Genomic DNA, 26319 nt, shown 5'->3' on the forward strand with positions numbered 1-26319 from the left:
AAACACAATCTTTCTTATATACTTATGTATATATTCATAAGTGCAATCGTTAATAGGGGTGGATGGCTAAATGTAACAGAGCCCCTGATGCTTGTAGCAGCAGCAACTTGCATAAAGATATGCAAATGACCAAGCTGGCTGTGCAAAGTGGCGTTACAGTAGAGATAAAAGATATTAAAAGGGATACACATGTCTGAAGAAGTCGTGTTCAGCAGGGTGGTGTTCAATGTTCGGAGAAGTGGTGTTCAAAAAAGCATGTGTTCAAGACGCATAGGTGACACGTAGCCAAGATGAAAAGTCACACATGGCCAGAGGAGGAGAAATGAACTGTTTGAATATTTAGAAAAAATATGTTGTTGGAAATACCGGATATAAAGGTTTTGATTAAATAAAAGAAAGCAAGTCAACTTTTTTTTTTCCTTTTTCTGTTTTCTTGCGATATGTTAACATCTTAACGACAACGTTACTTAAAGAAAATCACGGAAATCTTTCCGAACGGCAGATTCTGGGAGAAAGGTAGATGAGTAGAAGGATAAATAGAGAATTCGTTATAATGTGAACGTGCATCTGTGTGCATTCACTGCACAGGCTGTGATCATCCTCTCGTGGTCATGCTGGTCTGAAGCTCCATCCAAATAAAATTACAACTCCAGTTTAAAACAAGTACTGCACTAAAATCTTTTGAGAGGCACAAAAATTACAATTGACTGCAAGATACTAAAAAAATTTTTAAAAACTCCTCCCCATTCCTATCTGCTGGAATATATATGTATAGATTAGCAGGTCACCTGGCATTGCTCGGTCGTGAAATATGCTTAAATATAATATTTTAACATATACAGATTTTGTATTTATTTTATAGAGTAAATTTCTCTATCGATTATTATATTGTACCCAATATATAGTAATGTCTGCCCAGCGTTGCCCGGTTATAAACTACATTTAAATATGATATTATAATTCATGCAGATTTCGTGTTTATTATTATAAAGCAAAATCTTTATTGGTTATTATATTGTACCCAATTGTTGTGGTGTTAGTGGCTGAATAAATGACGAGAAAGACACAGTAACAATTAAATAAATATGTATTAACAAAAATACATAAAAAATGGTAATTGAACAATAGCTTTGCTCATGGTAGGACTAGTTGTGAACAATCATCCGCTTTGCGCATCTGTGTCCGACTCTCTGGTAAACCGCTTCTCATATCCAGAACTGACGTCATGGACGGAAATGACGTCATGGAATAGTTCATTATTCCTGGTGTGTGTGTGTGTGTGTGTGCAGTCAGCACCAACCCTATTCAACATTTAACCAACTTCCTCCAAAGGAGGAAGTTTCATGGGAGTATAAAATTCACAAGTGGTCCCCAGTCGTATGTATATCCCCGTTAGGGGAGATGACGACGTTAGGTTTTTGCAACATTTTTTGCAGGGAGGTGTCAACGTCCTCCTACATACAGCACCTGGACTTCCCAAATTGGTCACCCATTTTAGTAATGGCCAGGCTCAACGTTGCTTAACTTCGGTGATCTGACGGGAACCGGTGTGTCAACGTGATTATGCCGTATATCATTATTCCTGGTAATAAGGGTTCGTCCCCAACACCAATATATGATGATGCAGAAGTTCAAGTGTAACGTGAACCGACCTCTTGCTGCCCATCTCCCCACCTAGTACCCCTGTAGCCTGTGTCCCTAATAGTAGCCTCCGACATCAAAGTGGCAATGTGTCTTGTTCGGGGTGAAAATGTAATAAAAAAGTTTTTTTTAAATATAGCAGTGGCCGTCTGGCGTTGCCCGGTTATAAAATTTCTTGACATTATACCCAGTATATAGTAGTGATTTTTTTTTTTTTTTTTTTTTTTACACAGTGAACACCACTTATCAAGGCCCGGAAGCCACTCAGGGATAAGGGTTATTGCAAGTACATTACGTTAGTGTGGAGATTTGATGAAGTGTTTACTTAAGGGGGCGGTTCATTAGGAATTTGTTAACGTTGGACTTGAAGACATCCAAGTTGTAGTCCGGTGGGAAGCAGGCAGACGGAACAGAGTTCCACAGGCGTGCAGTTCTAAGAAAGAAGCTTTGTTCATGGAATCCGCGTTTTGATTTAGGCACAGATATAGAGTGGGGGGAAATTTCAAGAGTTAAATAAAAAATAAATATGACTTGAGTGCCATGAGCTGGAATTGAAACCAAAACATTTAGAAATCCAGCCTTAGTCATTACTGTTTTAACTATCGCCAGATGGATAAGAAATATTGAAAAAGAAACCAACTTTAACTTATAAATGTATATTTGTGCATGCATAGAAGAGTACTTAAAGTCGACTTATGCCTGCCAAGTTCCAAATTTTTTTTTTTTTTCAATTTTGACCCCTTATCAACTATTTTTATCAGCTAAAGATCAAATCGAATTTGTTCTATATATCAGATTGTTCTATTATATAGGCATTCGTTTTCCTGATATCTTTCTAATTAAAATTCTTTCTAGAAAGACATTGGGTACATACAGGAGGATTCACGTGAAGTTTGCCAAAAATTGATTGAAAGTATTTCTGTGTAATAAACTGGATTCGAACTTGGTACACTCGGGTTGTCAGTTCGCGTCATTAACCACTTAGCCATTGTCACCTTCCTGGTGCTGTTGTCATGAATTGGATGATTATTGTTGGCATTTGTTTCTCTGATATCTTTCTAGCTAGAACACTTTCTAGAAAGACATTGGGTATTTACAGGACGGACTATGTGAAGGCTGCCAACATCTTAAGTGAAAGCGTTTCTGTAGAACGACCTGGACTCAAACTTTGTGCACCCAGGTTATTAGCCTGTGTTGTTGACCACTTGGCTAACATCATCTCTCTAATGATGATGATGATGATGATGATGATGATGATGATGATTACCCCCCCCCCTTCATTTTGAATTCTTTTATTTTCATACTTTGGCACTATTTTACACACTTGCACATGAAAACTCTGACATGAAAACCGTCTTTTGTTGGTGGAATGATATATACTCATAATGACGTCACTAAGAATTGAGTCCATGGCAATCCAATGCAAGCTATTATTATTAGACGTGCTTGTCATTTTTCTCACTTGTGTGATCGCAGTTGTTTATTTATTTATTTATTTATTTATTTTCGGGGGATGAGGATGGGGGGGGGGAGCTTTCTGCTAAATTATTTCTCTACGTAAATTGATTTTCTTAGGAAAGTCACCTTCACATTTCAAGGTATATAAAGTCCAGCTGAAACATACTCCAAGAAACGTGTAAGGGCATGCAAGAGAGACGTGATTGGTAAAACCCAGTGACAACTTTTCAACATCAAATCAAAACTGGCCTCATCTAATAAGTAAAGTAAAGTCAGTCTCTTTATTGTTTCTTTGTCATCGATAGCTTTCTTCCTACATTAATCGATAGCTTTCTTCCTGCATTAAATCAGATATATAATATCTAAAATTTTGAAAAAAAAAATGATTAATTCCTTGGGGTAGAAATGGCAAATAATGCCAGGGATTGTACAGTTAAGCCAACAAACAAACCAAAAAAAGGGGGTGGGGTAAAAATCCAAATCTATATATCTATAAAAGTGAGAATTGTGTGCGTGTGTGTGTGCGTGTGTGTGAGTATCTATATACTCAACAAATTTTTGATCTACAGACTTGAAATTTGGTAAATAGGGTATTCAGACATGTGGAAAACATTTATATATCAACAATTTTACAAAGTTTGTGTAGAAGTTTTTAAGTTCTTAAATAAGAAGTAGACAAAGTGTCTACCAGAAAGTTTGTTTAAAAGTTCTGTAGTGTGTGTGTGTGTGTGTGTGTGTGTGTGTGTGTGTGTGAGTTTACCTTCTGGGTGGCTAAGTTCACTAGATATATACTAGCAGGCTTAAAATATTTCAGCATAGGGCATTCCAGTCTTCTATGATGGGTGTTATTTATGTTAAGAGTCGAGAAGCATCGCAAGTGTCATTCAGAAGAACTCTGATTTCCATTCACCAAGCTACTGTTTTATAGAAGTTTCTAAGTTTTATTTTCTGTTGTTGTTTTCTTTACTTGAGAACCATCACTTATCAAGGCCCAAAGACCAAAGGATAAGGTTTAATGAATGTAAGGTGGTAGTATAGTAATCGTTGATGGTGTAAATTGGATAGAATTTGATTATTTATTGAGACGATTCAACAAGAATTTGTTTACATTGGATTTGAAGGCTACTACGTTGTATTCAACCAGGAAGCAGGCCAATGGAACAGTGTTCCACAGACGGATAGTTCTGGGAAAGTAACTTTATTCATAGAATCTGCATTTAGATTTAGGCACAGTTAGAGAGTTGGGGAAATCGTGTATAGTGGTTGTAGGTAGTCAGGTGTTTTTGTTGTGAAAGTTTGGCAAAGGGGGAAGGATAAAGTGGAGTTCAGACGAGAACTTACCATGAAAATAATGATAGAGCAGAGACAGACTCACAACGTCTCTTCTGTGGGAAAGAAATTGCAGGGAAGAGAAAAGAGCATCACTTATTAGATTTTGAACTCTATCAAGACTGAATAAGGTGCGCCGAGCAGCTCCTGCTCATATATGGTAACAGTACTCCATTTTAGGATGTACTTGGCTTTCATCCAGATAGAGGATTGCATTGGCAATGAGATACCTATTGGAGCAGTAAAGTGATCCAACCATTTTTCCAGCGATCTTGGCGACAGATTTGATGTATGTGTTCCATTTTAGATCAAGATAGGGCACACTGTGGCATAGACTTGTTATTCTTGGAGTTTCAAACGATTTTCATTGGTTGAAAATAATTTGAGGTAATACATTCCTGTGAATACTTGGCCTTCGGGACAAGATCAAAGTGTAGTATCTGTTCCGGCAGATGCTGCACTTAAGATAATTTGTACCAGTCAATGGAGGGGAAACCCTCTATACTGGGACAATTATTATTTTTGGTAACCAGAGTGACCCCTTTTAGGGGAGCTGGTTTTTACCTCACATTAAAAACGGCCTTGTGCCTAATTTGCTCAGTGGGGGAGCAAATAAATACCATCTGTTCCGGCAGATGCTGCAAGCAAAGACCATATGTGGGGGCAACCCTACATATAAGACCTTGGTCAATGTAGGGGCAACCCTTCATACCAATTGTCACTATCCAGCTCCCCTACTCCCCGGGGAGTTGGTCCCCATTTCCCCTTCACTCCTCACATTAAAAATCGGCCTTGTGCCTAATTTGCTCGGTGGGGGAGCAAATAAATATCTCAAAGTGTAGTATCTGTTCCAGCAGATACTGCAAGCAAAGACCATATGTGGGGGAAACCCCACATATAAGACCTTGGTCAATGTAGGAGCAACCCTTCATACCAATTGCCAATATCTAGCTCCCCTACTCCCCGGGGAGTTGGTCCCCATTTCCCCTTCACTCCTCACATTAAAAATCGGCCTTGAGCCTAATTTGCTCAGTGGGGGAGCAAATAAATACCTCAAAGTGTAGTATCTGTTCCGGCAGATGCTGCAAGCAAAGACGATCAAAGTGTAGTGTCTGTTCCGGCAGATGCTGCAAGCAAAGACCATTGCCCTTATGGCAATCTTCTGGTCCATGTTGGGGTAACCCTACTTGGGCCAGCTGGCAAATCACTATCCAGCTCCCATTTCCCACTTCTCGGGAGCTGGTCCCCTTTTCCCTTCCCCCTCCCCTTCACTCCTCACATTAAAAATCGGCCTTGTGCCTAATTTGCTCGGTGGGGGAGCAAATAAATATCGCCTTCGGGACACGATCAAAGTGTAGTATCTGTTCTTCAATTTCTTGTTCTCTGTCAGTGGAGGAGAAATCCTTCACGACTGAGACAATTTTTATTTTTGTTCCTTTTCTCCACATTAAAAAACGACCCTGGTGTCTAACTATGTCCCGTGGGGAGGCATTGTAAATAGGTACATTCCTGTGAAAACTTACTTCTGAGAGTGAAGAGGAAAGCAGAGAAAGAAAGCGTTTGTGGGAATCACTGTGATTCAATCACCATAGTTTGTTGCAGCATGTTGTTAAGAAGAATAAAATCTTACTTGGATTTAGTTCCTTCCATAACATACTTAATGCTGAGTCTCTTAACTGTATCCTCAGTAATTACTGCCTTCCATAGTTGTTGTCGTCTCACTACGTTTTTGGCCAACGAATCCTCTGGCAAGCTCTAGGTAGGATTGAAACTACTATATTTAGACAATGCCTACCTGGAACCGTAGAGATTCAATGCCTCCATCTGCTGCGCCATGGACCCCGAAGGGCAATCAAGATTGGATTTTTGGTCTTATAAATCCAAGTTTTCGTTTTTACCTGGTCTTCCGTGGTTGGGTTCTTACCAAATTGGAATCCTTTGAAATGAGTAAGCAATTTGTATATTTATTTATTTATTTGGATACAGTTTAGAGACTCAGTACTCCTATCCCGTCGCAGTTGACCACCTGAAGAAGGCCAAAGGAGTAGTTGGCCGAAACGCTGTAAAACAACAACTATGAAGATGAGGATAACAGTCTGCAACTAAATAAACAAATAAATAAACAAATAAATAAACAAACAAATAAATAAACAAATAAATATACAAATAAACAAACAAATAAACAAATAAACAAATAAATAAACAAATAAACAAACAAATAAACAAACAAGTAAATAAATAAACAAATAAATAAACAAATAAATATACAAATAAACAAACAAATAAACAAATAAACAAACAAGTAAATAAATAAACAAATAAATAAACAAACAAATAAATAAACAAATAAATAAACAAACAAATAAATAAACAAACAAATAAATAAACAAATAAATAAACAAACAAATAAATAAATAAACAAATAAATAAACAAACAAATAAATAAACAAATAAATAAAAAACAAATAAATAAACAAATAAATAAATAAATAAACAAATAAATAAACAAATAAATAAATAAACAAATAAATAAATAAACAAATAAATAACTAAACAAATAAATAAACAAATAAATAAATAAGTAGACAATCTGTAGTTTCGCGTTAATGGAACACGTACATCTAATCCGTTGCCAAGGTCACTGGAAAAATGGTGGGATCATTCTATCGCTCCAGTAGATATCTCACTGCTGATGCAATTCTCTACCTGTATAGGAGCTAAGTACGTCCAAGGATGGAGTACTGTTGCCACATCTGGGCAGGAACAGCTAGAAGCACGTTATCCTACCTTAACAGAGTTCAAAATAGACTTCGTAACTAGTAGGGGATGTCCTTTTCTCTTCCCTGCAACTGCTTTCGCACAAAAGAGACATTGCGAGCCTATCTCTGCTTTATTGTTATTTTCATGGCAAGTGTTCATCTGAGCTCCCATCTATGGTCGCCCTCTTGCCAAACTTTCATGAAAAACACTCGTCTATCTGAAACCACTATTAATAATTTCCCCCACTCTTTATCTGTGCCTAAACCTAAACATAGATTCCATGAACAAAGCTTATGGAACTCTCTTCCATTTCTCTGCTTTCCAACTGACTATAATATGGTCATCTTCAAGTCCAATGTAAACAAGTTCTTAATGAGCTGCCCCCTTAAGTAATCGAATTTACCAAATTTCCCCTACTAACGATTACTATGGTATTGTCCCATTGATTACCGTACTCATTAACGATTATCCTCGAGTGGCCTCTGGGCCTTGATAAGTAGTGACTCCTTTGTAAAAAAAAAGAAGAAGAAAAAAAAAGTATTAGCAATGGTTAGTAGAGTGCATTAAGCATGAACGGGTATATCCTCATAAAAATTACCCACTCCGGTGTTGCCCAGTATTCAATGAAGTAATTTTTTTAGAATTTATATTCGTTTGCACATCTTTAAACTGAAGGTAGGAAACTACTATTATATTCTTCAATTCAAAATTATTAGTTTATTTTATTTTCTAAATTTTATATATTCATCCAGGACAACGCCTATATAAAAAACAACAATTTTGTGGATATTTGTTTTATCGTTTTTTTACTTTTAGCCAGACGTACACACCCGCACAGATACACATACCCACAAACAATTGCCATTTATATAATAGACTAGCCTGGGTTCCTGGCATTGCCTGGGTGTAAGGAGGTGTGTGTTGAGCAAAAAAAAAAAAAAAAAAAAAAAAAGCGGTAGTAGGCAGGCAGGCTCGAACCTGTGATGCGAAGGTGGAAAAAAAGTGAAAGAAAATCTGACGTCTTACCGCTACTTCATGACGCGACTGAAAGTCAATCCAACTGATATAATGACTTGCAAAAATAGCTCGCAAAAAAATCGACCCCTCCTTGTAGAAAACTGCTCAGTTGAAGGTGAAGGAATTAATATTTTTGGCCAAGTTTTCGATATTTGTCGCCCGAGACGTCGAGCTTCAAAATGATACCAATCTTGTGAAAATCCGTTGCCTCTGTCGAAAGTTTTAGGCAGTCATACATACATACATACATACATACATACATAACACACAGATACAGACACACAAACCGCTGCCATTTATATGATAGATGTAGTGATGATTTACTGTAACTATATTAGTTCATTAAAACTTTTAAGGACTTACCTCAGGACCCATTTTTTTTTTGCACTGGTCATGACAATATGTAGATTCGAGCTAGGGTTAGGGTTAGGGTTAGGGTTAGGGTTGGGGTTAGGTTTATTTTCTTTGTTTGGTGGACATAAAACCCATTCAATTTACACAAACACAACTCGACATAAAATATATATAAAGCACAGTTGTTTATGTTTGTATGTGCAACTTAAAATTAAAAAATACTAGGGTTGGGACGATTAATCGGAGTCAGAATCGGAAAAATTGGAACTTTTTGGGTTATCGGAATTGGTATCGGAATCAAAAAAATTTGTGCCTATTTTCCAATACCAAAAATGATTCTTTCAATTATCCTTTTTATTTGATTTTGTATAAAGCAAAATTTTCCACTGCTGGAAGTAATAATAAAATAATAAATATTTATCGATAAAACAAAAAAATCTATAGATGACCCTCTCCTCGCAAATGTATTTTAACGTTTGAGAAAATATTTGCACATTGTTTTTAGGGTAATCAGGAAAAAATAACAATTTTATAGTAAAGTATTTAGGGATTTATGAAAAATCAGAATCAATAATTGTATCGGAATCAGGAATTTAGTACGGAATCGGTAATTGTATCAGAATCAGGAAAAATATTGGAATCGTTCTACCACTAAAAAGTACACAACAAATCCCTACAAAGTTGATATTTATTTTTTTAATCAGCATAACCATATCAAAGGGATATCTTAAAGAGGGCGAGGAAAAACTTAGTTTTAATAGTGCTCTGGAGGCATTCTTAATTTTATTTGGTACTTTCTGAATGCCTCCTAAGTTTTATTTTTTCATTCCTCACATAAAAATTTCTCTTCTGGGAGGTGCGGAGAAATTTAACACTATCTACCATCTTCTATGTAGTTTTTATATGGATCCGGGCAATGCTGGTTAACTCTGCTGGTAAAAATATAAAACAAATAATTTCTTTTTAATAAATAGTTAATTCTAGATAAAATTTCCTTTTTATATTTTATTTAAAAAATACGGAAGGTGGTGGGGTTTAGAAATCTATGGAAGAAATCAGAAGGATTTTATTTTCAATAATGTCCTTGAGCCATTCTTCACGGAATCGACTTTCACTGGGCCTGAAAAAAAAAAAAATTAAAATCTACTTTAGACTGAATGATATAGTTATGGAATAAGCTGATGTACCTATTTATGGAATAATGAACTTGCCCAGAAACTATAAATATAGTTAAATCTAAGACGTTATAGGAGTAGCAATTTGTGGCAGTCATGGTGTGTACTTGTGTAACATACTTTGCTAATACACTTTTTGTTAATAATATTTTAGACCCTCTTTTTACGTTAGGGTGGCAAATTATCATATCAGTGAAGACAACTTACTTAAAAATTATTTTTTATTGGCCAGTCAAACCAAAACAACTTTTCCATTAAAAGAAAGAAAAACTTTTTTTATCTGCGTTAAATAGAAAAAAACCAAAAAAAACATGCTATTGTCACTCGGACTTAGCTATTTCATCGATTTCGATGACAATAACATATGTGAGTGTGAAACATTCGTTGATCATCATTCGATCCCCGGCAACATCAGGTCACCTTGCTAGTTGACTATGGAATGCACTAGATTCTAAATTTAAATATCTCTCCCATTAACCAAAACGACCCATGAACGTTTCTAAATTTTTGAGATGAGGATTGGTTATTCGTATTATTTGGATTCATCGGACTACTGTTCTCATCTTGAGTGTGATTTTTCACAATGTTTCGGTCGACATAACCTCTGACCTTCTTCAGGTGTATCATGTCAACATCGGGAATGTTTCTGTCAAACTAAAGAATTTGAACAGAACAAGAGCACGCTAACCCCGTGAAGTAAATGACGGGTTCTGCTCGAGATTCCATCCAAATTCCTGAGTTCAACGGAAACATTCCTGAGTTTGACAAGATACACCTGAAGAAGGTCGGAGGTCATATCGACCGAAACGTTGTGAAAATCACACTTAAGATGAGAAAACTATTCCGATGAATCCAAGTAATATAAATCAATCATGTAGTTGTTTCCATTTTCCAAACTTTCCTGGGCAATTTTTTTTTTTTCATTTATTGTCAAAAATCTTTTATAAATACAATATTATATTTATGAGGTCCGTTCCAAAAGTAAAGCCTCTTATTTTTTTTTTTTAATCTCAAAAAAGTTTAAGAGCTACTAAGACAGGGATAGTACCATTAAAACGAGTGACCTTTTTTTCTACATCGTCAATGCACTTTTGCCAGGAATTCAATGACGTATCTCTGCTTCTGACAGGTGTTGCTTTCTTAGAGTCTCACATCATCAACATCTGTGACGGTGAAATGAAACTTTAAGATCATGAATGCATAAGTTCAGTCATCATAACAATGCAATTTGCAATCCTCTCGGGCAGAATAAAAAAATAGGAGGCATTACTTTTGGAATGCACCTTGTAATTAATATCTAAAACGTGGAACGATAAAATTGTCGCCCTAGAAAAGACAACAAGATTCCATTTCCGTTTGATGAAAACCGGTTTTCGCTTTTTTGTTGCAGACCATCTACTAGTTGATCAGTTGTGTACAAATCCCAAGAGTGATAGGAGCTTTTTATCATGTCTGAAAGTGGCATAATGTTTAACGAGCAAGGTCGGAGATGCGCCGCTGTACAACTCATACTCTCTACCGGTCCAAGTTATGACAACAAGACCATTGCCAGCACTCTCCAAATGCATCGCTGGATTGTCACAAATAACTGGAACGTGCCCGGGGTGATGAAAACAAAGTTTCCAGCCACGGTTATCATCTTTGGTGTGGTTTGAAGTGAGGGCAACATCATGCCACCTCACATCTTCGAAGTCGGCTTGAAAATCAACACTAAAGTGTACCTGGATGTGCTTAAGAATGTGGTGATCCCCTGGTGCAATCAAGTGGGCGCTGGCAAACCCTGGGTGTGGCAGTAGGACTCAGCGCCAGCCCACAAATCCAAAGAGACTCAGGCTTGACTTCAGGAGTGCTACGACTTTGTACCCTTCTTTTAATGGCCCTCTTTTCCCCAATCTGAACCTGCTGGACTATTTCGTTTGGTCATATGTCGAGAACATCACCAACATGACCTCCCACAACATCAAAGCCAGCCTGATCGCTGCCATCCACCTAGTATTCGGCGAGCTCTCGCTGGCTCTTATGGAAAAGGCATGCTCCCACTTCCGAACCCGTATCGAGGTGGTGATTGAGGCTGAAGGCAGCTACATTGAAGAGATGTCTTCTCTACTACATAAACAAGTTACCTGAATCGATTTTTTCAATAAAAGTTTTAAAATAAAGCTCCAGTGTTGTTTTCTTTAGGGCGACAACTTTATCGTTCCACCCTGTATAATTTTTTGCAAAGATTTAAAAAATTTACATCACTTTAAAGGAAGGTTAGAGCACTCATTGAAACCATATACTGAAATGTCAATTGTGTATAAGGACCTAAAGAACATTTACTTAAATAACTATGTCTTTCTGTAGTGCCTTTTTTTTTTTAAATTTTTTTTTTTACAAAGGCATCACCACTTATCAAGGCTAAGAGGCCACTAGAGGATAAGGGTTAAAGAGTGTACAGCCTGGCTTCATATAGAAAGGATTGTCGAGATATTTAAATTAGCCAATCAAAACATCTCGACACAAAAACTCGATTACGTAAGTCATGCTTTAAAAAAAAATATATAACATTTATAAAGAAAACGAACAAATAAATGTTCATTTATTTGTTCTTTTATAGATCGTGTTTCTAAATTTTAGAGGTTGCTTTACTTATTCTATATAATAAAGTAAAGTCGATTTTCTTTTATTCCATCGGCTCCTCATTTAAATTTGCATATGATTATTATTTCCTTTCTATTTATTATTATAATCAGTTATTGCTAAGATTAACTCTTTCCTGTGCCGATAAAAATACAATCTTCATATGGGATTATTATTTCCTTTCTATTTATTATCATCAGTTATTATCAAGATTATGCCTCCACTATATTTGCTCACAAAAAATTGCAGTCCTGGATATGAACTTAAACTATATGCTATGCTGAGGCCCAAACTTGTGGGCTTTGGAAAGTGTGGAGCCACCCTTTAATTGCCATTGCTCCCAGGTCCACTCTGACCCGGAATGGTAGTACCTGTTAGGGTCTCAACTATGGGTTAAATAGAAACCGACTTGAAAAAAATAATATATTCTATTAAAAAAATTTTCTTCAAAATCACTGGATTTGGCATTAAATGACCTAAAAAGGGTTGATATGCCGTAAAACAAAAATAACCAACCAACCAACACAAAAATTACCTTTACTTATGTGAGTATTTCATTTCTATTTATTATTATCAGTTATCATTAAGATTAAGCCCCACTTTTTTTTTTTTTTTTTTTTGCTCATAAAATTAAATATTCATGTGTGGTTATTGAAAGGAAGTCTCACACACATACGTTAAGTGTCATCAACTACCAACTGAGAAACGAAATATAAACTAAATTCCATATGTGATTTGGCATTACAAAATAAGTGACAGATTTCCTGTATCTCTCACCTGTGTACAAGTCGATTTGTTTCTAGGATAAAAAACACTTCCACGGGATGATTCTGAAAAGAAAAAGAAATAGACGTCAAATATTAAATGCCAAGGAGATTTAAATGTTTGTTATATAGGCAGGCTTACGAATATGAATATAATGACGTACACGTATTATGTGTATGTATACATGTCGTATCATTTAGTTGATTGTCTAGTATGTATATTTTAACATTTATGCAACAGTTCTAACAGGAAACGATTGACATAGACGTATCGAAACAGTTCTTTTTAACAGATGTAAATAACACAACACATACCTGAATTATTTACGAACATTTATTTCCATGATCCGGACAGCATTTTCAGAGATTACACGTTTTTACATCTTGGCTGCTTGAAATGACGCTGATCCTTGTGTCATTTTGAGTCATTTGTTCTCTCTGATGTCCAGCTAACAACTGCCTAGAATCTCCCCAAATCTACATGCATCATGTGTCTCATTATGTCTCATCATTACGTGTCGCGGACCAACAGCTGATGTAACCCCAATCTAGTTATTTGTTTATGCAAACCCAAAATCATGTTTACATCTATTTTCTATTTTCACATTCCTTTTGCGATATTACATGTCAATCATTTTTTCCCAATTTAATTGTTTATTTTTCTAATCATAATAATTGATCCAGCGACCAGCCGTCGCTCGAATCAATTGATAATAATAATAATAATAATAATAATAATAATAATAATGTTTTGACCCTTGGCCCTTATTACCACAGTTAATACAGATACTATGCTATGATCACAGCTTAAAGGGTCACAACACACAACATTACATTTTTACAGTTTTGAAAGGAGAGAAACCAAAAACCTACTCATACAAATTTACTTCCGGTTTCATCATTTCTAAATTTTATATATTCATCCAGGACAACACCTATATAAAAAAAAAACTTTGTGGATATTTGTTTTATCGTTTTTTTTTACTTTTAGCCAGACATACACACATGCACAGATACTCATACAACTGCCATTTATATAATAGACTAGCCTGGGTTCCCGGCTTTGCCTGGGTATAAGGAGATATGTGTTGAGCAAAAAAAAAAAAAAAAGAAGTGGTAGTAGGCAGGCAGGCTCGAACCTGTGATGCGAAGGTGGAAAAGAAAGTGAAAGAAAAACATGCTGCATTTATACACCACATTCCAAATTAAATATTTCTCACTTAAAAGGGCATTCGTTTATGCTTCTACAGTTACAATTAGGGTTCTGCATCAGGATTTTGGAGGACATTTCTCCCAATTATATATATTAATAGGATAGAATGTGTGTTATTTATTTTGTGCGTCCGAGTGACTGTCGTTTAATTGTTATGGACTTCCATTTTCTTGTAATAAATAATTTTACTAAGAATTCTTCATAAGTTTTGGTTTTGGTTTCGATTATAGCTAACTAGCCTGGATACCCGGCATTGCCCAAGTGTTTGGAGGTGTGTGTTGAGCAAAGAAAAAAAAGTGGTAGTAGGCAGGCAGGCTCGAACCTCTACCACAAAGGAGGAAAAGAAAGTGAAGTGTTTGCTGTTACACCCATTGCCAAACCAGAAGTGATGAATGTTTAAATTAAGGCTAGTCAATCGAAAAGAGGGGATGACTTTCGAAAATATTGGTGAAAAAAGCGACCCCACCTTGTAGAAAAGTGCCCAGTTGAGGGTGAAGGAATTTCATGTTTTTAGCCAATTTTTCGGTATTTGTCGTCTGAAGGGTCCAGCTTCAAAATGATAGCGATCTTATGAAAATCTGTCGTCTCTGCCCAAAGTTTTAGGCATACATACATACATACATGCAGTGCCAGCAAAAAGAAAGTTCGCACTTGTAATTTTTTCAAAAACTGCAAATTTAAGCTAAATTTAATGTAACTGTTTAAACAACATATACCTCATTTGATTTGCCTTTTATTCCTCTATAATTTTACCTGTTCATATTTGACTTTTAATTGAAATATTCTAGCGTTCACGTCAATTGACAAAAATAACTTCAAATTGAGGAGGCAAAAAGAAATTCCACGGCAACAAATTCGCTTAAATCCAGCTTAAATTATCGCACCTAAATCAGTTTAAAATATTATGATTAAAGATGCTTTGTTGCCTGTTGGTGGATATTTAAGCAAGTCCAATAGGCTAGGTAGTGATGGTAGGCAGTACGTCCATTGGAGGAAAGATGAAGAATTTAATCCTTGGTGCTCAGTTTCAACACTGCAAGGTGGTTGAGGTTCAGTTTTGTTGTGGGGCATTATTAGTACCAATAGTCCAGGGCCTATAGTTCGCTTGCAAGGTCAAATTAATTCGACCTTGTACATTAATATGTTGACTGAGCATTTTCTATTCTACTTTGGTCGGATGATAATCCCATCTCCATACTACCACATTTTTTTAAGAACACCTCTTTCCGCTGTTGTTTTGACCCCCCCTCCCCATCCGCTGCTACCAGCTACCAGCTTTTTTTTTTAGGGGGGGGGGTCCTTACTACATTATCTCGATACACCCAGGCAGTGCCGGGTACCTCAGCTAGTCACCTATAAAAGTAATACTTCCATTTGGAATGGGGATTTTGCTGAGAGTGTTAATCTATAAATTTGTCATTATTATTATTATTATTTGCATTTCGTTTTTGTTTTTACAGTAAAACAAATCAATTTAATAACCCACCAAATTTTTATAGTTAAAATAAAACTTTAACTTCATACATAGAGAGAAAGCACAGAATAGTTAACAAAGCCCACGCCCTCCCCATGCTAAAAATGGTTTTCTAAATAATAACATTATTATTTAAAAATTCATTTGTAACAATAAGAGAGGGCGTTGTCAAATATTTTGTTCTTACATTGTTTTCTCATTTTGCCTACCAATCGTCGACTGTTTTCAGCTGTTTCTTAATACCATAGAACCGTCGATCTGCTAGAGATTCATCCTCCTCCATAGCCAACCAACGTCCTGCTGCTGCCGACATCATCAGAGTTACCTCCCCCTAGATGCATGTCTTAACTAAGACTAGGAGTGCATACCTCTCCCAGCGAATTAATCCGCCTCCAGATACGAACCGGGAAACTTCTTATAGCTTGGTGCGGTACATACAGCGCCTAGCCTTCCCAAATGGTCACCCATCTAGTACTGGCCAGGCTTATCATTGCTTAAATCATGCTGATCGAGGATACATCTGTATATAATCATAATCACCTTTAACAAGGCACATCGCCACTTGAACATAAGGGACTACTATTTGGGACCATGTTTAAGAAAGATTAACAAGATGTTGGTTTACATTACATTTAAACTTCTGCATATCAGTACAGTTGGAGAAGCAGATAGCAGGAAGGGAATTCCAAAGTCTAGCAGTCCAAGGAAGAAACTATTAGAGTAGAAAGCTTTATGGCATTTAGGGACCTCAACAGTGAAGGGATTGTGATTTTGTTGCTAAGCTGTTTTGTTGGAGGTATGTACATATCGAGAGGGGGGGGAACAACTGCAATGAGTTCATCAGCGCACATTCCATTTAAATACGTGTAAAACATGCACAGAAATGCAGCATTGATGAAATCAAGAGAAAGGAAGGAAGAAGGACAGAGAGGAAACAAAAGAAAGGACATGGGTTACAATCTGGCGAAGCCAAGAAAAATATTTCATTATCTTTCTACCATTATACAGCATAATCACATTGACAAACTGGCTCCTGTTAGATAACCAAAGTTAAGCAACATTAAACCTGGTCAGTACTAAAATGTGTGACCATTTGGGAATTCCAGGTGCTGTATGTGCTCTCCGCTTGGCAGTTGTCGTATTTCTTATGCTTACCAACTTATCTTTCTGACATTTCAAACATTTAAAATTTTACTTATCTTTTTTGGCAATTAATCATGTTTGTTGTTTCTTCTCAAGCAGGTGCCTGAGGTGAGGTTCATAATATATATTCAAATTCATTGGAAGGGGTATAAAAAAAAACTAAAAACTGCATCTGCATTATGAATAGTATTAGCATATAAATCGTCAGGATCTGAATGTGGTACTTCACTAGGTGTATCAGAATTTTTGTAGGAATTTTTGACACCCCTAACACGAAACTGCGAATAAAATATAAAAAAACTCGTAATTTCTCTTTTAAAAGTGGGTTGTTTATTTTCTTTATGGATTATACTTCCAAAATAAACTATTAAAATTGTATAAAACGTAATAGAAATATTATTTTTTTATTTTAAAAAAAATAGTAATGAAGTTAATTGAATGTTACGAGTTCAGTATTTTTCAATTTTTAAACTTTAAAAATCTATCAAAATTTTTCTATTGATTCTATTTTTACGATATTTTCAGGGTCAATGTGAAATTTTATGCTCTTTCCAATAAACTGAATATAATATTTTAGACACACGTTGTTTTTTTTTAATTCACGCCCCCCCTATTTTGAAATGTCTATTAAAAAGTAAATAATTAATTTATGTGCCAAAGTTTTATATATCAAAAATTGAAGATAAAAGGTCAATAAATAATATATTCTAATTTAAAACAAAAAAAAGAACAGTTTTTTGGAAATTTACCTGTAAAGTCCGAAGTTTAAAACCTTTTTTTTTTTTTAAACCATGTTGTTTGTATTTTTTTTTTTTAAATGAAACCTTGGTCCTTGCCCCTTTAATTGAAAAAAAAATTAGGGTTTGAATTACATTTTTCGAGTAGTTATAAGCTTGGAAAGACAGGGGGTCGAATTAATTTACGCCCCCCCATTTTGAAATGTCTATTAAAAAGTAAATAATTAATTTATGTGCCAAAGTTTTATATATCACAAATTGAAGATAAAAGATCAATAAATAATATATTCTAATTTAAAACAAAAAAAACGAACAGTTTTTTTTGGAAATTTACGTGTAATGTCCGAAGTTTAAAACCTTTTTTATTTTTTAAAAACCATGTTATTTGTATTTTTTTTTTTAAATGAAACTTTGGTCCTTGCTCCTTTAATTAAAAAAATTAGGGTTTGAATTACATTTTTCGAGTAGTTATAAGCTTCGAAAGACACGGGATCAAATTATTCAATATTTTTCACGAAGTTTCTGACACACCTAGTACTTCACTTTGCCTGCATAAAGGCAAAAAACAAAATTGGAGAACCTCCATTCAAACCCAACTACCACTAACAACGCTTCCCCTTCTCCAACCAAACCAGAAACAATTGCTTACCCTTGGTTTAATCTTTGACAGTACAAATGTGAAAAATATACTAGCAGTTGCTCGCGGAATGGGTTTGCGCCTCGTCGGTATGCTCCACCGTACCTGATATCGATAACGGTAATCAAACTCGAACACTTCTCTCCGTAGAAAATAGGTACAGTATAACCAACGGACATCGTATTCCCACGTCTGAAAAAGAAAATTAAGTTAAAATATGACAGCACAGTGCAATTTGTTAAAAGCTTTATAAGAAACAGCAGCAGCAGAAAATGTTGTTTTTACATATTTATTGTTGCTGTGTTTCAGAATTTTTAAGTTACATTGCTATAATAACTCCACATGAACCGATATACAGATAAGTACACCATATACAATATGACATCACAGTGTAGCTTGTGAAATACTTTATAGGAAACAGTAGCAGCAAAAGTTGTTTTAACATATTTGATAAATACACTGTTGTGTTCAGAGAAAAGGGATGTCATGATTATTGGATAACATCGAACAAGTAGTAAAGTAAAATAAATTAGATTAAAAGTAAATTAAATAAATCAACTTTAAATAATAATTCTAAATAAAACTGTTGTGTTTGTGGGAGTTGAACACTCTCAGTCCAACTCAATTATCGCCCTTTAACTCAGAAGAGCAACCTACCTACGTCACTTCCTGTTTCTCTTATTTCACTCTCTTTTCCGCTGAACGCTCGACCAGTCAACATGTGACGAACCACCGCTCCGGTGGCAATGGGCCACCACAATGCTCCTGGCTACCGCCAGCCTCTTGCAAGTAACGTTACTCTTATGAACTCTTATTCTTCCTATCATTTCTATCACTCTTTCCTGTATATATTTATGCAAATAAATTGCATTTGTTTCGTTGATATATAACGGTATATTTTCGTCTTCATTATGCGACCTTTCGCCTTTTACATTTCTCTACCACCAAATATATTAATTTCACCATAATATACATGGGGATGGGATCGTCTAAAACACGGCAGACCGTCCTGTCCCCAACATGTTCCGAGAATGGAATGCCAGGATCATTGGATAGTCTAATAACAAGTAAACCAGCTCATTGTGTTTTTAAACACAATTTAATCACTGCAGAAACCTTAAATTATTTGCAGAACGATATTCAGTGTCCGTAGTTGCCATCACCTTCTCTGCAGTCCCTCTCTAGAACTCTCTAGTCTTTTCTAAAGATCTATAAAGGTCAATAACTCTTACTTTCTTTAGTAGAGTTATTCCCCCATTTGTATCGCTATAACACCTCCCCTTTGAAATACGATGCTTATAAAATGTTTGATGTGGGCCTATTTGTAGAGTTGAAGTTGATTTGCATCTTCATCGCATCCTTCGGATCGGACCCTTCTTCTAAGATTTGCTTTGTTTACTGCATGTTGCTTGAACACTGAGGTAATTCAAACGTGTCCAGTAAAATATAGTAGTTTCTTTAGTTTCATTTGAGGTATGGTTCATCTGGAAGACTTCTGGCCACTTACTATATGCATCAACAAATATTAAGTAACATTATCCATTAATTGCTCCTGCAAAGTCCATGGGGAGTCATGATTAGGACTAAGAGAATATTCTTATCATTGTTTTGACTCTTAAGTATATATCCGACACAGACACAGTTAATCAATCAAGAACCACATCACTCTATCTAAAAGATATTAACTGATATATATTCGAGAACCACATCACTCTATCTATAAGATATTAACTGATATACATTCGAGAATCAAAATAATGAAAAGAATATGCTGTTGTCATAGCCCTAGTCATGATCAAAGGGTTTCTGGGGTAGTCCATGCATGCAATGTTTCTCTGAAAAGACTTTGCAACCAGTTGACATTTGGCACAATCTTTTACAAGTTCCTCTAACTGCTTGTCCATATTTGGCCAATACACATAGCCAAGTGCCACGGCTTTCATCCAATTACTTCTCTGATGACCATAGTGGAATGGCCTGAGAACTCTGAATGGACAAGAACAGTTCTCCAAAAAGAAGTGTTCCATTAATCTCGGATTAAGAAGATCTTCTTTGAAAAAAAATGGTTGAAGTTGTTGGTTAGTGCATGTTTTGGGCCAGCTTGTGGTTGGTTGGTTTGTTGTTTTTGTTTTACGGCATATCAACCCTTTTCAGGTTATTTAATGCCGAATCCAAAGATTTTGAAGAAAAATTTTTTAATAGAATATATTTTTTGTGTTCAAGTCAGTTTCTATTCAACCCATAGTTGGGACCCTAACACGTACTACCACTCCGGATCAGAGTGGAGCTAGGAGCAATGGCAATTAAAGGGTGGCTCCACACTCTCCAAAGCCTGCAGGCTGGGCCTCACCACTGGATATAGTTTGAGGTTATATCCAGGACCGGGCCAGCTTGTGAGATGAAAACATCAAACTTTCTGTAATAATGGATCTGCGGCTGTAGCCTCCTGGATAATCTCTGAAGTGACAGATAGCGATCCCACTGTGGAAACAAGTGCAGAGACAACTTCAGGTTCCCCAGATATAGCAGCAATGACTGTGTCTTCCAGTACTTCTTTTATGTGAAGAGATGAGTCTGGATAACGCATCTGTTTGGCCAGTTTTGCTGCCTGGTTGGTACTTTATAAAAAGTCGTCATCTAAAAGCATAGTTGCCCATCTTTGTAAGTGGTTTGCTGTATAAACTGGAATTTCTTTCCTGAAACCAAAAATACTTATTAAAAGCTTGTGGTCTGTAATCAGAGTAAAATGATGACCATATAGCATTTTGTGCAATTTCTTTAGCGCATAGATGATTGCTAGGGCTTCTCTCTCTATTTGGCTATACTTTCGTCCAGTAGGCATCAACAACTTTGATGTGTGTGTAATGGCTTTTTCGCTTCCATCAGGGAAAATATGTGATATTACTGCTCTGACTCCATAGTCTGAAGTGTCCGTCATAACAATAATGACCTTTACTCCTGATCTGAAATGGAACACGTACATCAAGTCTGTTGCCAAGGTCGCTGGAAAGATGGTGGGATCCTTCTACCGCTCCAGAAGATATCTCACTACTGATGCAATTCTCTATCTATATAAAAACCAAGTACGGCCAAGGATGGAATACTGTTGCCATATCTGGGCAGGAGCTGCCAAAAACAGCCTATCATGCCTTGACAGAGTACAAAATAGACTTCGTGGTTTAGTGGGGGATGCCCTTTTCTCTACCCTGCAACCCCTCTCCCACAGAAGAGACGTTGCGAGCCTATCCTTGTTTTATCGTTATTTTCGTGGCAGGTGCTCATCTGAACTCCAATCCCTGGTCCCCCCTCGCCAATCTTTCACGAAAAACACCCGTCTAGCTGAATCCACTGTGAAAAATTTCCCCCACTCTATATCTGTGCCTAAATCAAAACGCGGATTTCATGAACAAAGCTTCTTTCTTAGAACTGCACGCCTGTGGAACTCTGTTCCGTCTGCCTGCTTCCCTCCGGACTACAACTTGGATGTCTTCAAGTCTAATGTTAACAAATTCCTATTGAACCGCCTCCTTAAGTAAACACTTCATCAAATCTCCTCACTAACGTAATGTACTTGCAATAACCCTTATCCCTGAGTGGCTTCCGGGCCTTAATAAGTGGTGATCACTGTGTAAAAAAAAAAAAAAAAAAAATGATGGATCATAGTGCGTCAGCAATAGATCAGAACTAAGAAGTGTTTTGATTTCCTCAAATAGTTCTTTGTATGTGCTTGACCAGTTACATTTGGTATCTTTCTGTAAAAGATTATTCAGAGGCCCCCATAACTTGTGCAGTTTGGTTAAGAAGGAACCATATGTGCTTTATTGTCTGAATATTGTTTTATCAAATATGAATCCAAGATATTTCACAGAAGTTTGGAAGAATTTGCATTTGTCTGATCTTAAGTGAAATCTATATTGTTGAATTTGATCCAGCATGGAAGTAAGACGATGCAGAAGTTCCTCTTGGGATGTACCTGTAACGATAATATCATCAATGTAGGCGGAAACTCCTGATAATCCTGTGAGCATTGTATCCATAGTTTGTTGGAATATTTCTGGAGCTGACTTGACCCCAAATGGAAGGCAGTTAAATTGAAATAATCCCTTGCGGGTGTTAATAGTGAGAAGATTTTTGGAATCTTCATCAACTTTAATTTATAGATATGCATCTGCAAGGTCAAGTTTTGCAAAACAAGTTCCACCGTTGAGTTTTGAGGACAGATCTTCTGGTATGGATAGTGGATACTGATGCGTCTCCAGTCTGTCCACATATAGGCGTACTTTGCCATTAGCCTTCTTCACAATGACAATAGGTGCTGCCCACTTCTCGTTGTAGATGATCCAATTCTTTTTCTACTGTAGCTAAAGCTGTGTATGGTATTGAACGCTTTGGTCTGATGTCTAGCTTTGCATCTGCCTTCAATTTTAAAGTCGCTTTAACTTTAGAATAACATCTTGAAAAACACTTTGCTTTAAATATGTTCTTAAAATGTATTTCAGTATCTGCTGAAGCATTAATATTAAAAGAATTGAAAATAGACTTTAGGGGAACATTGTGTGTCAAAAGTTTTAGCAAGACATACAAACATACACACACACTGACAGACGTTTGAGATTTATATTATCTATATATAAAGGTAAAATATGTTTGTGTGTGTGTGTATGTGTCTCACAAATCTTTCAACAGATGCGTTGGAACGTGGTAAAATTGGTATCATTTTAAAGCTCAATGTCTTGGACGACAAACACCGAAAAATTGGTCAAAAACATTAATTCTTTCACCGTCAACTGGGTGGTTTTTTACAAAGAGAGAGGGAGGGGGTCACTTTTTTCGTCAACATTTTTGCAAGTCATTGAAACCTCGCGTCAATGACGTCGCATAAAACATGTTATTTTGATTGCCCATAAGGTCACAATTGTGGTGGGCACATTGATAAGACCGTTTGCTTTTTTTTTTTCACCTCCTTTTCCTCTGGTGTATTGCGGGTTCGAGTCTGCCCACTACTCCTAATTTTTTTTTTTTTTTTTGCACTCGCATAGGTACTTGCTGTTTTTTTTTTTTTGCGCAACCAACACTCTTAGGCACACCTCCACACACCCGGGTAATGCCGGGCACCCAGGCTAGTAGATAATAATTAGAGAATTGGATCTATAATAAGAAGAGATCTGCATGAATTAAAATATTTTATTTATACATATTTTATGACCAGGCAACGTGGGGCAGCGTGTTAGTGCGATGCCGTCATTCAATCTCAAAAGACAATGGACACTCTCTGTAAAGAGTAGCTGGGCATGTAATTGTGAGGCTAGGGTTGTGCAATTAACAACCACACCTATTTTGAATCGGCACTGCTTGGATACAAAGGCAAAGAGAAGCCCAAGACTGACTGGAAACAATGCCGAAATAAGCAGATAGCACATACAGCACCTAGAATTCCCAAATGGTCACTCATTTTAGGACTGAACATGCTCAACATTGATTAACTTTGGTGATCTGATGGGAAGTGATTTGTCAACGTGGTTATGCTGTATATGCTAGTACTATTATAAATATGCGACAGGTAACATAATCATGGCTTTACAATGAGTATAGAAAATATATAGGTTATCTACCCTTGGTCAAGAACTCACCTTGATGTAAGCTTCAATCATTTTCTTTCCTAAATTCACATTAAATTCCTCGATCGTCCCCCAATTGAAATCCGGGATTTTATAGTTGTCGTTAAACGTATAAACCTGCTGATCTTTTTTCGACGCATTACATTCACAGTTGGAGCAAAATTCCTGTTGCACTTTGAACATAGTCTTGGAAACGAACTTATCAACGAGTTTGTCACATTCAAGGCACTCCCCTGCCATCACCGCTTTAAATTGATGACATGAAGGACAGTTACTGGTTCGTAAATCATTCACTGTATCGGCAATCAGGTTATCCACATAATCATTGGCTGATCGTTCAATGTATCGATCCAGAGAGGACGGAGACATGGATAATTCATCTGGTTGCTCTGGAAAAAAAAAACAACAAAAAAAAAACAGAAAAATAAGTTATTTCTGTATTTTTCTTATACAGGTGTAGTGATACTGACAAATTAATTTGCCTAATTAATGCTATCAGCTTCTGAATTTTTGCGATGAGGATTGGTTATTCATATTATTTGGATTCCTCAGACTACTTTGCTCATCTTGAGTGTGATTTTCACAACGTTTTGGTCGATGCAACCTCCAACCTTCTTCAGGTGTATCTTGTCGAACTCAGGAATATTTCTGTCGAACTCGGGAAATTGTGAATTGCTTAGAACCTTAATCCAGTCATGGCTGATGGAACTGAGTTCGATAAATTATATCTGAAGACGGTCGGAAGTTTCATCAACTAAAACGTAAAAATCCGAACTTGTTTACATTGGACTTGAAGGCAACAATATTGTAGTCGGCCAAGAAGCAAGCCAGCAGAACAGTGTTCCATAGGCGGCAGTTCTAAGAAAGAAGCGTTCAGACCTGTGTAGAGTGAACATCGTCATGCGACTCGTCAGACTTTTCTGATTCTGACAACCTGACAAGCACCAAAATCCTACTCCTTTCACTCTATAAGGCCACCATTCGCCCATGTATGGAGTATTGCTGTCATATTTGGGCTGGTGCATCTGCTATTAGTCTCTCACTCCTTGACAAGGTTCAAAAGAGAGTCACAAATCTGATAGGCCCTGCCTGAACTGGCATCTAAGCTTCAGCCTCTGTCCCATCGACAAAATGTTGCATCCCTCTGCCTGTTCTACAAGTATTTTAATGGTGAATGCTCTGACGAACTGCAGACACTTGTGCCCCCACGACGTAGACACTCTCGACAACCCGACAGGCTGCTAAATTCCACCCCCACACTGTAGAGATCCCTAGATGTAAAAGATCTTTCTACTCCAGTAGTTTCTTCCCCAAAACCGCTACACTTTGGAATTCCATTCCAGGTCCCTGCTTCCCCAACTGTACTGACGTACAGAAGTTCAAGTGCAACGTGAACCGACATTTTGCTGCCCAAATCCCTACATAGTACCCCAGTAGTTGTTGCCCCTGATAGTAGCCCCCTACACCAAAGTGTCAATGTGCCTTGTTTGGGGTGAAAATGTAATAAAAAAAAAAAAATAAAAAAAAACTGTAGAGGCCCAGAGATGTCGAAACGATTTCGTCTCTGATAGTTGGAACTGCTAGTCTTTTTTTATATGAAATAGGTACTACAGTAATAGCAAACAAAAAAAAATAACAAATAATCTTCCTTTTTGGCTTTCATCAGATAAAAATTTAAATAATTGTTTTTTCTTTTTTATCAATTAGAATTAACCTATAATAATAATAATAATAATGATGATGATAAAAACAATGAACAATTCTCATGTAATTTCTTAACTTACCCGCCATCTTTGTTGATAGTTTCTATGGCAACGTAAGTAATGTGTATAAGCCAATCAAAATCGATGTAACAAATTGTGTCGGAAACTAGTTCGCATTTATAAAATGTTTTCTCATTGGTTAACTTTTTCCGACATGGTTAAGTTAAATAATAGTAATGGCGGGTGAAGTCGAGACTTGCGTCGAAGAAATGTCGTGTGGAGTCAGTTTAAAACAAATTCGGGATCGTGTTCGTCAGTATATCGATAAGGTAGGCCGTATGGATGAATCTTCGAAATATTTATGATAGGCGTATGCCTTGTTGACGTCTTAATTTCTCTCCATCTACGCTCGCTGTTTCTGTGTGCAGTTGACAAAATACGTCAAAACCTTAATTAAAATTGTAGGGTTTGTATTACTGTACACATAAATTCGAAAAAGTTGTCAAAAAACAAATATATAACAAATAAATGTTATCAAAGGCAAGATAAGTTACTTTTCTACCAAACTGGATATAATTTTCGTGTTTTTATTCAGTTTAACATGTTTATTCAGCTCGAAAAGCATACAGTGTTTACCGATGTATTGGAAAATTCAAAATGGCGGCCGACTCTCT

The 26319-nt window shown here is 36.4% G+C and overlaps 2 protein-coding genes and 1 pseudogene across 4 annotated transcripts in view; 1 reads left to right on the forward strand and 2 right to left on the reverse strand.

The window, feature by feature from the left end:
- Window positions 1–1455: 1455 nt before the first annotated feature.
- On the reverse strand, window positions 1456–1574 carry LOC145266844 (5S ribosomal RNA; annotated as a pseudogene).
- Window positions 1575–9549: 7975 nt separating this feature from the next.
- Window positions 9550–25810, reverse strand: LOC145266572 (A-kinase anchor protein 14-like). 2 transcript variants are annotated; one of them, XM_080122411.1, is made up of 5 exons: window positions 25727–25810; window positions 23955–24331; window positions 18430–18516; window positions 13134–13186; window positions 9550–9679 (listed from the first exon to the last, which is right to left on the reverse strand). In XM_080122411.1, the coding sequence occupies exons 1-5, from the start codon at window positions 25731–25733 to the stop codon at window positions 9595–9597; spliced, it is 609 nt and encodes a 202-aa protein (XP_079978537.1). In that variant the 5' UTR covers window positions 25734–25810; the 3' UTR covers window positions 9550–9594. The 2 variants fall into 2 exon arrangements, with proteins under 2 accessions (XP_079978537.1, XP_079978536.1); XM_080122410.1 differs by having other exon boundaries at window positions 18337–18516.
- Window positions 25811–25836: 26 nt separating this feature from the next.
- Window positions 25837–26319, forward strand: part of LOC145266574 (cell division cycle protein 16 homolog) — a 58316-nt gene continuing 57833 nt past the window's right edge. For both annotated transcript variants that reach the window (XM_080122413.1, XM_080122412.1), the window contains exon 1: window positions 25837–25974. In XM_080122413.1, coding sequence (XP_079978539.1) covers window positions 25882–25974 — 93 coding nt within the window. In that variant the 5' untranslated portion in view covers window positions 25837–25881. The remainder of the gene's footprint in view (window positions 25975–26319) is intronic.

The sequence above is a fragment of the Euprymna scolopes genome, chromosome 41 (assembly GCF_053919585.1).
Source record: "Euprymna scolopes isolate OS-2025 chromosome 41, ASM5391958v1, whole genome shotgun sequence".
NCBI lineage: Eukaryota > Metazoa > Mollusca > Cephalopoda > Sepiida > Sepiolidae > Euprymna > Euprymna scolopes.